The following is a 12,800-nucleotide window of genomic DNA, read 5'->3' on the forward strand; positions in this document are numbered from 1 at the left end:
ATTTTTATACAGTTGAGCTACTTAGCTGTTTAACTTTTGAAGTTTAATAAGATATCACAAGAACTCCCAGTGGAAATAAGTTCAAGGATCTCAGCGGAAATAAGTCACACGTAAGCGCGATAAGGCACCTAAACTACTGGGAACGGTTGGAGGTCCTTGATCTGTATTCCCTGGAACGCAGGCGAGAGAGATACATGATAATATACACTTGGAAGGTCCAGGAGGGATTGGTACCAAACCTGCACACGAAAATCACTCCCTATGAAAGCAAAAGACTCGGCAGGAGATGCAACATTCCCGCGATGAAAAGCAGGGGTGCCACGGGTACAGTGAGAGACAACATAATAAGTGTCAGGGGCCCAAGACTGTTCAACTGCCTCCCAGCATACATAAGGGGGATTACCAATAGACAATAGACTGGAATACTGCTGTACATTAACATCTCCATTCAAAGCAGGTGAAATCGCAGATCTAGAGAGTGTACAGAGATCCTTTACTGCACGTATAAGTTCTGTCAAGCACCTTAACTACTGGGAACGCTTGGAAGCACTTGACTTGTACTCGTTGGAACGCAGGAGGGAGAGATATATCATAATCTACACTTGGAAAATCTTGGAAGGAATGGTCCCAAATCTGCACACAGAAATCACTCCCTACGAAAGTAAAAGACTGGGCAGGCGATGCAAAATGCCCCCAATAAAAAGTAGGGGCACCATTGGTACACTAAGGGAAAACACCATAAGTGTCCGGGGCCCAAAACTGTTCAACAGCCTCCCATCAAGCATTAGGGGAATTGCCAATAAACCCCTGGCTGCCTTCAAGAGAGAGCTGGACAGATACCTAAAGTCAGTGCCGGATCAGCCGGGCTGTGGCTCGTACGTTGGACTGCGTGCGGCCAGCAGTAACAGCCTAGTTGATCAGGCCCTGATCCATCGGGCGGCTTGGTCATGGACCGGGCCGCGGGGGCGTTGATCCCCGGAATAACCTCCAGGTAACCTCCAGGTAACCCCTGGCTGTCTTCAAGAAGGCTCTGGACAGGCACCTAAAGTCAGTACCTGACCAACCGGGCTGTGGTTCGTACGTCAGCTTGCGTGCGGCCAGCAGTAACAGCCTGGTTGATCAAACCCTGACCCACCACGAGGCCTGGTCTCAGACCAGGCCGCTGGGGCATTGACTCCCGGAACCCTCTCCAGGTAAACTCCAGGTAAACTCCAGGGACCTCAATGATCATAAGTTCAAGGACTTCAGTATAAGTAAGTCAATTAAACTTTTTTTTAGGGTCATCCTAGGCAATTTACACTATGATAATTATACTCTTGTGTAACTGTACCTAAATTAACTTACCAGTGGTAGAAAACTCAGTCCTGCAGAATTGCTGAGATGTTTGTCACAGTGTATGATGTCTAAGTCTAAACTGCTTCACCTCGCCTGTCTACGGTATATAAACCCCTTCTACTCGTATATGCTGTACTTTTCCCGAGGTTGGTGGACCGAGTACATCGTCTCAAGGCTGAGGGACTGATTACCTCCAACTCCTCTTCCTGATCTTCCACTGTTCTTCTCTCTGTATTGGACTGAAGAAGCCACTGGCTGGCGAAACATGTCCAGAATAAAGATTCCCAAATGTGCCTGTTATCAACCCACATTTATATGGGATCACATGTAACTGAAAGTCATCCAACAAGCGCTCTATAATTGTAATAATGTGGCATCGTTTCGCTCTCCAGGAGCGAAACGTTGTCACAAAATATATTAGTTGCACTTGTGTCCTTTTACCCAACTCTTTATCATTCCTAAATACGCAGTGCTCACCAGGGTAATATAATGATTATGATAAATAACTCTATGTTAATTCGTGTTTATACGATTATCTTTAATACGCAGGTGTTAAGTGGCACACTTATTTATAGGTGTTTATGCAGGTTCACTTAGCGAAACAAGGTGATTTGGTAGGTATCCCCTCAAGGGATAATACTACTACTACTACCACTAGTCTTTCTGTTACTACTACATTTACCCTTACTACTACTACATCTACCCTTACTACTGCCACAACTACTCTTACTATTCTTGCTACTACTACTACTACTAGTACTACTACTAGCAGTAGTAGTACTCTTACTACTACTGTTAGTACTGAGGCACGAAGATCTGGGATAGTCTGCTACTATGCTTCTAATGAGTGGTGACACACACAAACCTGGTGACGAAGGGAATACCTCTCTGGAATCACTCATTGACCAAAACACGTCTGGTTTCTATGGGGGTATACCTGGAGTGTACCTGGAGGGTATTCCTTGGATCAAGGTTAATTTAACCTACGAGATTCTGACTTAGCCATGTGTACTTTATTAAGCCCAGGAGGGTCTAATTTCCATCTGGGTACTCTGGGTGCGACCCACGACAGCTGATTATACATTTTTCACAACTGGGAAAGGTTTATGTATAATCACAGTGTGGCGGTGTGTAAATGGTGATGAAAATGGTGAGGTGTGTAAATGGTGAGATGCGTAAATGGTGAGGTATGTAAATGGTGAGGTGTGTAAATGGTGAGGTGTGTAAATGGTGAGGTGTGTAAATGGTGAGGTGTGTAAATGATGAAGTGTGTAAATGGTGAGGTGTGTAAATGGTGAGGTGTGTAAATGGTGAGATGTGTAAATGGTGAGGTGTAGAAATGGTGAGGTGTGTAAATGATGAAGTGTGTAAATGGTGAGGTGTGTAAATGGTGAGGTGTGTAAATGGTGAGGTGTGTAAATGGTGAGGTGTGTAAATGGTGAGGTGTGTAAATGGTGAGGTGTGTAAATGGTGAGGTGTGTAAATGGTGAGATGTGTAAATGGTGAGGTGTGTAAATGGTGAGATGTGTAAATGGTGAGGTGTGTAAATGGTGAGGTGTGTAAATGGTGAGGTGTGTAAATGGTGAGGTGTGTAAATGGTGAGATGTGTAAATGGTGAGATGTGTAAATGGTGAGATGTGTAAATGGTGAGATGTGTAAATGGTGAGGTGTGTAAATGGTGAGGTGTGTAAATGGTGAGGTGTGTAAATGGTGAGATGTGTAAATGGTGAGGTGTGTAAATGGTGAGGTGTGTAAATGGTGAGGTGTGTAAATGGTGAGATGTGTAAATGGTGAGATGTGTAAATGGTGAGATGTGTAAATGGTGATGGTGAGATGTGTAAATGGTGAGGTGTGTAAATGGTGAGGTGTGTAAATGGTGAGATGTGTAAATGGTGAGATGTGTAAATGGTGAGATGTGTAAATGGTGAGATGTGTAAATGGTGAGGTGTGTAAATGGTGAGGTGTGTAAATGGTGAGATGTGTAAATGGTGAGGTGTGTAAATGGTGAGGTGTGTAAATGGTGAGATGTGTAAATGGTGAGGTGTGTAAATGGTGAGATGTGTAAATGGTGAGGTGTAGAAATGGTGAGATGTGTAAATGGTGAGGTGTGTAAATGGTGAGGTGTGTAAATGGTGAGATGTGTAAATGGTGAGGTGTGTAAATGGTGAGATGTGTAAATGGTGAGGTGTAGAAATGGTGAGGTGTCAGGTGTCGCCTGACTGATATTATTAAAAACATTGAAACCTTACTTACGGTTAATCCAACCTCTGTCTTCTATTTTGCCTTGGTGGTCCACATAAGTGACAGCCACAAACATGTCCCCAACAACGAGCATTCACATAGCAGATGCTACGAAATGGAGCAGTTTTCCGCCTTAAGGGGGAGCTTTAGAGAGCTTAGTGAGAACGTAAGTGATCATTACCCTCTGCCTGGTGCCAGCTCTACTGCTGCTGCTGCTGCTGCTGCTGCTGCTGCCACACATACTTGCTGGCTCCATCAAGCATTTTTCTGGACCTAAATTCTCAGAATAACTTGAGGCTGCCAACCTGCACTGTCTTCTAATTATTGAAAAAAAAACTGAATATTATGCTTAAATAATTTATTATTATTATTATTATTATTATTATTATTATCATAGCTTGTTAAGGTACTGTAAGTAAGATTATCATTATTACTGGTTTGGTTATTGGTTGGGTGTTTCAAAGGGTTTAAAGCATATCCACCTCCAGACAAGAATACTTTACTCCCTAAAATAGGGATTAACGTATACTCTCAGCATATACAGTATACGTTGAGATAAATATATACCCCTCAAGGTATATATTCCTACTTTTCGTTATTGTATTGTGTCCTAGTGAGTGAATATATACCGACATATAGTGAAGTATGAGCCAGCTCAGGAAGAGAGTTTAAGATTACCTAATGAATGATACTACAGAAAGGACAAGAGTAATTTCCTGTATAGTTAACATTCGTGTACCTATTACTGTTAGCTGCTGCTCTCTTTATTGCTAACACAAATAACTCAGTTTACTGTATTCCTATTGTATCTCTCTTGTAAGTAATTTACATATAGTTGAGTTACTTAACTAAATTAACTTGTGTTTAAATAATAAGATATTACAAGGATCCCAGTGGAAATAAGTCACTTCGTCTGACTGTTCTGGGTTATGCTAGACGCCCCTGCGGACCGGTCTGAGATTAGGCTTCGTGGTGTATCAGGGTCTGATCAACCAGGCTGTTACTGCTGGCCGCACATAAACCGACGTACGAACCACAGCCCGGCTGATCAGGTACTGACTTCAACTGCCTGTACAGCGCCTTCTTGAAGATAGACCGGGAATCTCTTCATGTACACCCAAATCTCAGTCTCCATTGTACATTGTATCATTCTGAAATAAACATTATTATTATTATTATTATTATTATTATTATTATTATGTTACGTGGTGGAGAAGGTTAGGTTAGGTTAAGTTTATTAGTAAACAGGACAAATATTTCCTGACGCGGGTCTTAGTCAGATCATGACCCGCCGTTGGAGCTTTTGGTCATATGACCAAGGCCTTCCGCTGGCTTACCGGTCCACCCCTTTAAAAATTATGGTCAAAGTTATAATCATTTGGTGGAGAACATATGGGTGTGTTTAGTATAGAAAACCCCACGGACGTCACACACCATTGATCAAAACTCCAACAGAAAGCATGGTGAGGGGTAACTTTAATAAATAATAATAATAATAATAATAATAATAATATCTTTATTTTTACAAGTACATGTACAAGGTATACAGGCCACAGCTGACATCAGTGACATACTACTATACAGAAAGTCACTCGTTATGCTGAGCATTTCCCGCAAATTAGGTCAGTTTTGTCCCAGGATGCGACCCACACCAGTCCACTAACACCCAGAATGCGACCCACACCAGTCCACTAACACCCAGAATGCGACCCACACCAGTCCACTAACACCCAGAATGCGACCCACACCAGTCCAGTAACACCCAGGATGCGACCCACATCAGTCCACTAACACCCAGAATGCGACCCACACCAGTCCACTAACACCCAGGATGCGACCCACACCAGTCCACTAACACCCAGGATGCGACCCACACCAGTCCACTAACACCCAAATGTTCAGTTTAGCATTTGGAGATGTTTTCAGAAAGAGTCCTGTGAACGTTCAACGGATTTACCCATGAGGAAGGAATGAGACCTGTGGTTGTTGGCCTGTGTCAGTATAATAGGCATCTGTTGTGTAATTATGCCTGATTTGTCTGTTTATACACCCAGTGTGTTGGTCTCTTAACACAGTTTGTTGCCAGAGTAGTTTGTATGTAGTGAACGTATCTCCTCGTCTTTAACGTTCCTGCAGAAGCGATGCAAGAAATCAGTCCTGACTCTGTGGGTTACACCTTCTGGTTAAATTAAAAATAAAATGCTACCCAGGGATAACAGACACCCTATAGTACTTCCCAGGGTAACACACTGGCCCCTATAATACTTCCCAGGGGACCCCTATAATACTTCCCAGGGGCCAGGATGTCAGGTCTAGGTAGGGTTCCCAAGGGCCAGGTCTAGGTAGGGTTCCCAGGGGCCAGGATGTCAGGTCTAGGTAGGGTTCCCAGGATGTCAGGTCTAGGTAGGGTTCCCAGGGGCCAGGTCTAGGTAGGGGCCAGGATGTCAGGTCTAGTAGGGTTCCCAGCGGCCACGTCTAGGTCGGGCTCCCTGGGGCCAGTAACCATACTCGTAAGGGAAGAAACTTGCCACAATACAGAGAAGAGTGAAGACACCTGCGATGAACGTCACAATACCCAAGATAGAGTCCATCTTCTCCTGATGTTCTTTCATCTTCTTACGTTCCTTCTCGTGTTCGACAGTGTGGATTAACATTTTAAGTTTATGAGCGGTAAATTCATCAAGCTGCTGCTCCTTCGTCGTTGCTCCTTGTTCCTTCCTGAGGTCATCAACTTTTACCTTATCAGTTCCTTCTGTCTCGCTGAGGTTATCATCAAGCTTGACCTTCTCACTCTCTTCTTTCTCCCTGAGATCATCAAGCTTGACCTTAGTTCCTTCTTCCTCCCTGAGATCATCAAGCTTGACCTCAGTTTCGTCTTCTTCCCTGAGATCATCAAGCTTGACCTCAGTTTCGTCTTCCTCCTCGAGATTATCTTCCTCTTGTACGTTCACTTTGGGGGTTTCTTCCAGAACTTGCGTTGTTGTCAGAGAGTTGGGTCGGAGATCGTCACTTACAACACTGTGTAAACTCACATATTCCCGTCGCTGGAAGTTAACTGTTTCCGTAAGACTCTTAATGTGATCAGCTTGAATCTCGTTCTCTCTGATGAGACTACTGGCCACTTCGGAAACCTTTTTAAAACGGCGTTTATATTTTGCAGCATTCTTTTCCGTGGGCTTAACCTGACTTTTAAGATGTGTGAGGTTAGCGGCCAGACTCTCACACTCCTCGCTCTTGATAACTAACTGATCCTCAACAAACAACAACTCTTTCTGTAAAGTTACGTAAACATCCAGCAAATCATTATTCAGTTCGCTATCCTGTTCTTTCAGCAGTTGAAGTTCTTCTTCAATCTGAGCACTGTGCTTTTTCTCTGCCTCCAAAGTAGCTTCGAGCTGAACACTCTGCTGCTTCTCTGCCTCCAAGGCAGCTTTGAGCTGAGCACTGTGTTTTTTCTCTGCCTCCTGGTGTAAACTCAGATATTCCCGTCGCTGGAAGTTAACTGTTTCCGTAAGACGCTTAATGTGGTTAGCTTGAATCTCGTTCTTTTTGATGAGATTCTTGGCCACTTTAGAACCCTTTTTAAAAGGGCGTTTATATTTCCCAGTATTCAGTTCGCTATTCTGTTCTTTCAGCAGTTGAAGCTCTTCTTCAAGTTGAGCACTGTGCGTTTTCTCTGCCTCCAAGTTAGCTTCGAGTTGAGCACTGTGCTTTTTCTCTGTCTCCAAGGTAGCTTTGAGTTGAGCACTCTGCTTTTTCTCTGCCTCCAAGGTAGCTTTGAGTTGAGCACTCTGCTTTTTCTCTGCCTCCAAGGTAGCTTTGAGTTGAGCACTCTGCTTTTTCTCTGCCTTCAAGGTAGCTTTGAGTTGAGCACTCTGCTTTTTCTCTGCCTCCAAGGTAGCTTTGAGTTGAGCACTCTGCTTTTTCTCTGTCTCCAAGGTAGCTTTGAGCTGAGCACTCTGCTTCTTCTCTGCCTCCAAGGTACCTTCAATCTCGTCACAGTACTCAAACTCGACTTTCATCACTTTCTCCATCTGTACCCTGAATACTTCCCCTTCGTTAATCTTCAGTGTTGCGGAGTTTAAAGAATCTTCAAGTTGCTCCCTGTACGACTTCTCTTCCTTCAAAGTACTCGCCAGCTGTTTACTGTACTCGATTACATCGTCGAGCTGCTGTCGTCCGTCTTTCATAGCGCTCTCCACCAGTACATCTTGGTGTTCGTCGTCCACTGCACCAGCTGGGTGCTCTTCCTCTGTACCACCGAGGTTTTCATCCACTGCACCAGCTGGGTGCTCTTCCTCTGTACCACCGAGGTTTTCATCCACTGCACCAGCTGGGTGCTCTTCCTCTGTACCACCGAGGTTTTCATCCACTGCACCAGCTGGGTGCTCTTCCTCTGTACCACCGAGGTTTTCATCCACTGCACCAGCTGGGTGCTCTTCCTCTGTACCACCGAGGTTTTCATCCACTGCACCAGCTGGGTGCTGCTTTTCCTCTGTACCACCGAGGTTATATTCCCAGAAGTCGTCAGTGTCGGTGTTGGAGTAGTCTTCGTCGGAGTCCCAGAAGTCGTCAGTGTCGGTGTTGGAGTAGTCTTCGTCGGAGTCCCAGAAGTCGTCAGTGTCGGTGTTGGAGTAGTCTTCGTCGGAGTCCCAGAAGTCGTCACTGTCCAAGTCGTCGGTGTCGGAGTAGTCTTCGTCAGTGTCCCCGAAGTCGTCATATTCCCAGTAGTCTTCGTCAGTGTCCCAGTAGTCAGTGTCGGTGTCGGAGTAGTCTACGTCGGTGAATTCATCGTCCATGTAGGTGTATCCGCCAGAGAAGCCCAAGTAACCACGAGGTCGTTCACCACGTCTCTCCACGTCGCCTACATACCCGTGATCCAGACCACCTCCCTGGAGGTGAGGAAGCCCAGGGTCAAACCCTCTCTGGCGGTCACGAAGTTTAAGATTAATGCCCAGGTGGGCAGGTCGCCACCCATCATCTTGGTCAACAACAGTGTCAACACCAGACACAAGTATCGGCACCACAACGATCAAGAAATTTATCAACAAATTCATTTTCATATAATTCATATTTGATTTTTTTTTCTTATTCTTCTGAGAGAGATTTTGAGATGATGACGCGAGTGATGGACTGGAGATGGAAGGTTGAAACCTATGTGAAGGCTCGAACCTCCGTAGCTCCGCGTGGATCATTCCTCTTATGAAGGCTCGATCCTCCGTAGCTCCGCGTGGATCATTCCTCTTATGAAGGCTCGATCCTCCGTAGCTCCGCGTGGATCATTCCTCTTATGAAGGCTCGATCCTCCGTAGCTCCGCGTGGATCATTCCTCTTATGAAGGCTCGATCCTCCGTCACCAGCTTCTCCAAGCTAACTTGTCCATCCTGATGAACAGTAGTAATAGACCAGGAGTGCTAAACCCCGAGGGGTCATACAGTGCTTGGGGAATAGAAGACAATCAGATTCGATGCAAGGAAGTGAAGATGAGCTCCACTTCCTTGGACCAAGAGCCATCCACGAACCTCGGGGCACCTACTTTTAGGGAAAAACTTGCGTGGTACCTGTAGTAGTTGTAGTGTGGTTGTAGTAGTTGTAGTGTGGTTGTAGTAGTTGTAGTAGTGATTGTAGTAGTTGTAGTGTGGTTGTAGTAGTTGTAGTGTGGTTGTAATAGTTGTAGTGTGGTTGTAGTGTGCTTGTAGTAGTTGTAGTGTGGTTGTAGTAGCTGTAGTAGTGATTGTAGTAGTTGTTGTGTGGTTGTAGTAGTTGTAGTGTGGTTGTAGTAGCTGTAGTAGTGATTGTAGTGTGGTTGTAGTAGTTGTAGTGTGGTTGTAGTAGTTGTAGTAGTGCTTGTAGTAGTTGTAGTGTGGTTGTAGTAGTTGTAGTGTGGTTGTAGTAGCTGTAGTAGTGATTGTAGTGTGGTTGTAGTAGTTGTAGTGTGGTTGTAGTAGTTGTAGTGTGGTTGTAGTAGTTGTAGTAGTGCTTGTAGTAGTTGTAGTGTGGTTGTAGTAGTTGTAGTGTGGTTGTATTAGTGGTTGTAGTAGCAATAGTTGCAGTAGTTCTAATAGATGTTATATATATATATATATATATATATATATATATATATATATATATATATATATATATATATATATATATATATATATATATATATATATATATATATATATATACACACACACACACACACTCATACTCACACTCACACTCACACACTCACACACACACACACACACACACACACACACACACACACTCACACACTCACACACACACACACACACACACTCACACACACACACTCACACACACACACTCACACACACACACACACACACACACACACACACACACACACTCACACTCACACACTCACACACACACTCACACACACACACACACACACACACACACACACACACACACACACACATCGTGTATTTAATTGCCATTATCACTACCATTCCTACCATTATCGCTACCATCATCAGATGAGATGGTGGTGGAGGCAAACACTGTACACAGATTCAAGGAGTATAATTGACCCTAGAGGCTAGAAATCAGCAAGGCAGTTGATATTAAAAGGCAGAGCCAGGAGCTACGACTCGACATCTGCGTACACAACTACGTACGGTCGGTGAAGAGGCGGGGCCAGGAGCTCAGTCTCGACCCCTGCAACCACAATTAGGTGAGTACACACACACACACACACACACACACATCAGCACACACACACACACACACACACACACACACACACACACACACACACACACACACACACACACACACACACACACTTTTCAAATCACTTGTTTTCTCTAGGCTGGAATACTGCTGTACATTAACATCTTCATTCATAGAAGGTGAAATTTTAGATCCAGAGAGTGTACAGAAAACTTTTACTGCACATATAAGTTCCACCAAACACCACAACTACTGGGAATGCTTGGAAGCACTTGACTTGTGGGCGCCTTTGACTTCTGTCAGACCACTGTACTTGGAGTTTCTGTTGAGCTGGGTAACGGGTTGTGGTAAGGCTTCTCTTTATGATGTCGTTGACCTCCTCCTGTCTACCATACTTCCCTTCTGGTGTGTGACACACGAGACCATGAAGTCGGAACTGTTCAGCTGTCGCCTTTCCGCAAATACACCTATGTTCGGTGAGTATGGGGGCGGCTAGGCAAGAGCAACACCAATATATATATATGGTTCGAGCCGAGTGCCCAGAGAGGAACTGGGAACAACTAGGGGGAAATCTCCCAAATATGGTGCCTTTACTGCTAGGAGACGAGCTTTGTCTTTTCCTGAAGCTTTGGTGAGCATTGTGTTGGCAATTTCTTCCAAGATTGGTTTGTCCCAGTGGGACTGTTTGTGCTCTCTGGGAGGAGCTGGTCTACTGGAAGAGTCGGCAAGGGTGTCCCACCCAATGGCTGCTTCAATGAACCTGGGATCTTGAACTCCTACCTCATCTCTCAATCATTCGGGGACAGTATCCTTGACTAATCCACTGGAAGTCAAACATGAAGGCAAAAATGCAGGTAGAGCTACCTGCATTGCTTTGCGCACCCCTACACCTCCCAGTGGCACTAGGAGGGTTACCTGATCCCATTACTGATCTTCCAGTGACAGATTCAGTGCCTTCTTAAAGACTGATTTCAGGAGTGAGTCATATTTGTTGAGTGTTGGGTTGTCAAAAGTGGGTGTGCACCTCAGGAAGTGAGTCTTGGCAGAGTAAGACACCTTGTGAGGAGATACGGGGCATCAAGGGCATCGAGATCTCGTATTCTTTCCTCCATTCTCTTCAGGTCATTCACTTTGTCCTTGAGAACTGTGTTGATGGCCTAGTTACCCAGTGGTGCTCCCAAGAGGGTGCTCTTGGATGGAGTGGTAGCAATGACTACAGGGAGGATTGTTCGCATAGTAATGATTACTTCCTGGTTTGTTTTGATGATTTCACACTTGGAGGGATTGAGAATGAACCCAAAGTTTTGAAGACACAGGCATTATTATTATTATTATTACAATCAAGGGGGAAGCGCTAAACCCGGAGGATTATACAGCGCCTGGGGGGGATGTGGAAGGCATTCAGGCTTAATTCGGGGAACTGGAGCATAGATCCAATTCCCTAAACCAAGAGCCCCTCACCAACATCAAGGAACCTTCCTTGAGGGGAAAAGACACAGGCAGAAGCCTGTGTCTTCAAAACTTTGATATACTTTTGAAGCTCTTCATATCAAAGGTGGCAGGGACTCTTCAGGTTTGCTGTCACCAGCTGAAATGAAGGGAAAAAGACTGTGGAACCGATCCCTAACGGCTGGCAAGACCACATGTCTTTTTACTATATTAAACTCATATCTAAAGGCTACTTTGACTAAGGCCTTGTCTTCTGGTCAGTCCCTTCCCACATGGGCTGTGTCATCACTGCCTCGAGAGACCCTAAACACAGTTGGTGTGGCTGGGGAAAAAGTGGCAACTTCTAGGCAAATGTTTCTTACTGCTGCTTTGGCAACGAGATGGCAAAGAGTGTTACCAACAGCAATGAGTCTGATTCCGCCCAGCCAGGCAGTTGTTGACGAAGGTTGTTAACTTAGAAAGAAGAATTGATGCAGATGTGCCAATTACTGGATTTACAATCTCTTTGAGGTGTTATGGTTGAATTCCAGTGTAACCTTATGCAGATCCTGCTAGAAATGACACTAATGCCTTGTAGACTTCTGATTCTGGCAAAAATTAGTTGTCCAGTGATGAGGTCTTCCTCAGGGTTGTTGTTGACGACTATAGTGTCCCTTGTTGGGTGCGCTGTCTCTTTGTGCTTGGGCTGTGGCCTCATCTTTGATAGCAACAGTGTCATCACTTGTAATTATTCTGATTGCTCCCTCTGTGTTACCTTCGACATTTTTGCTAACCTGTGAGCAAATTTTCTCGTTTTCAGTGGAATTTTTCTTGGGTCTACCTCTGTGATTCCTGCGATGATGGGGCTGAGGGACACAATTATCTGTTCTTGGGTAGTTGCACACTGCCTTGTTGACAGATGTGGTTAGCAGTTTTCTTGTCTTTCAGGAACTGAAAGACTGATATTGCTGAACAAGAGTAGGTTGCACCATGCTTTAATGGTGCCTTGGGCTTCTAAGTTGGTGGAACCTCCATTCACCTGCTTAAGGTCTGTGAATTTCCCTGGAGCATATGGACGAGCATCTTTAGGAATGTGAGATAGGGTACTG

The 12,800-nt window shown here is 44.7% G+C and overlaps 1 protein-coding gene across 1 annotated transcript; it reads right to left on the reverse strand.

The window, feature by feature from the left end:
- Positions 1-5,764: 5,764 nt before the first annotated feature.
- LOC138854463 (uncharacterized) lies at positions 5,765-8,786 on the reverse strand. Its single transcript, XM_070097915.1, has one exon. The coding sequence runs from the start codon at positions 8,769-8,771 to the stop codon at positions 6,027-6,029; it is 2,745 nt and encodes a 914-aa protein (XP_069954016.1). The 5' UTR covers positions 8,772-8,786; the 3' UTR covers positions 5,765-6,026.
- Positions 8,787-12,800: the final 4,014 nt, after the last annotated feature.

Source organism: Cherax quadricarinatus, chromosome 60 (genome assembly GCF_038502225.1).
Source record: "Cherax quadricarinatus isolate ZL_2023a chromosome 60, ASM3850222v1, whole genome shotgun sequence".
In the NCBI taxonomy this organism is placed as follows: Eukaryota; Metazoa; Arthropoda; class Malacostraca; order Decapoda; family Parastacidae; genus Cherax; species Cherax quadricarinatus.

Coding starts and splice junctions, on each gene's coding strand:
- LOC138854463 (XM_070097915.1), bottom strand. CDS start 8,771: ATGATCCACGCGGAGCTACGGAGGTTCGAGCCTTCACATAGGTTTCAA.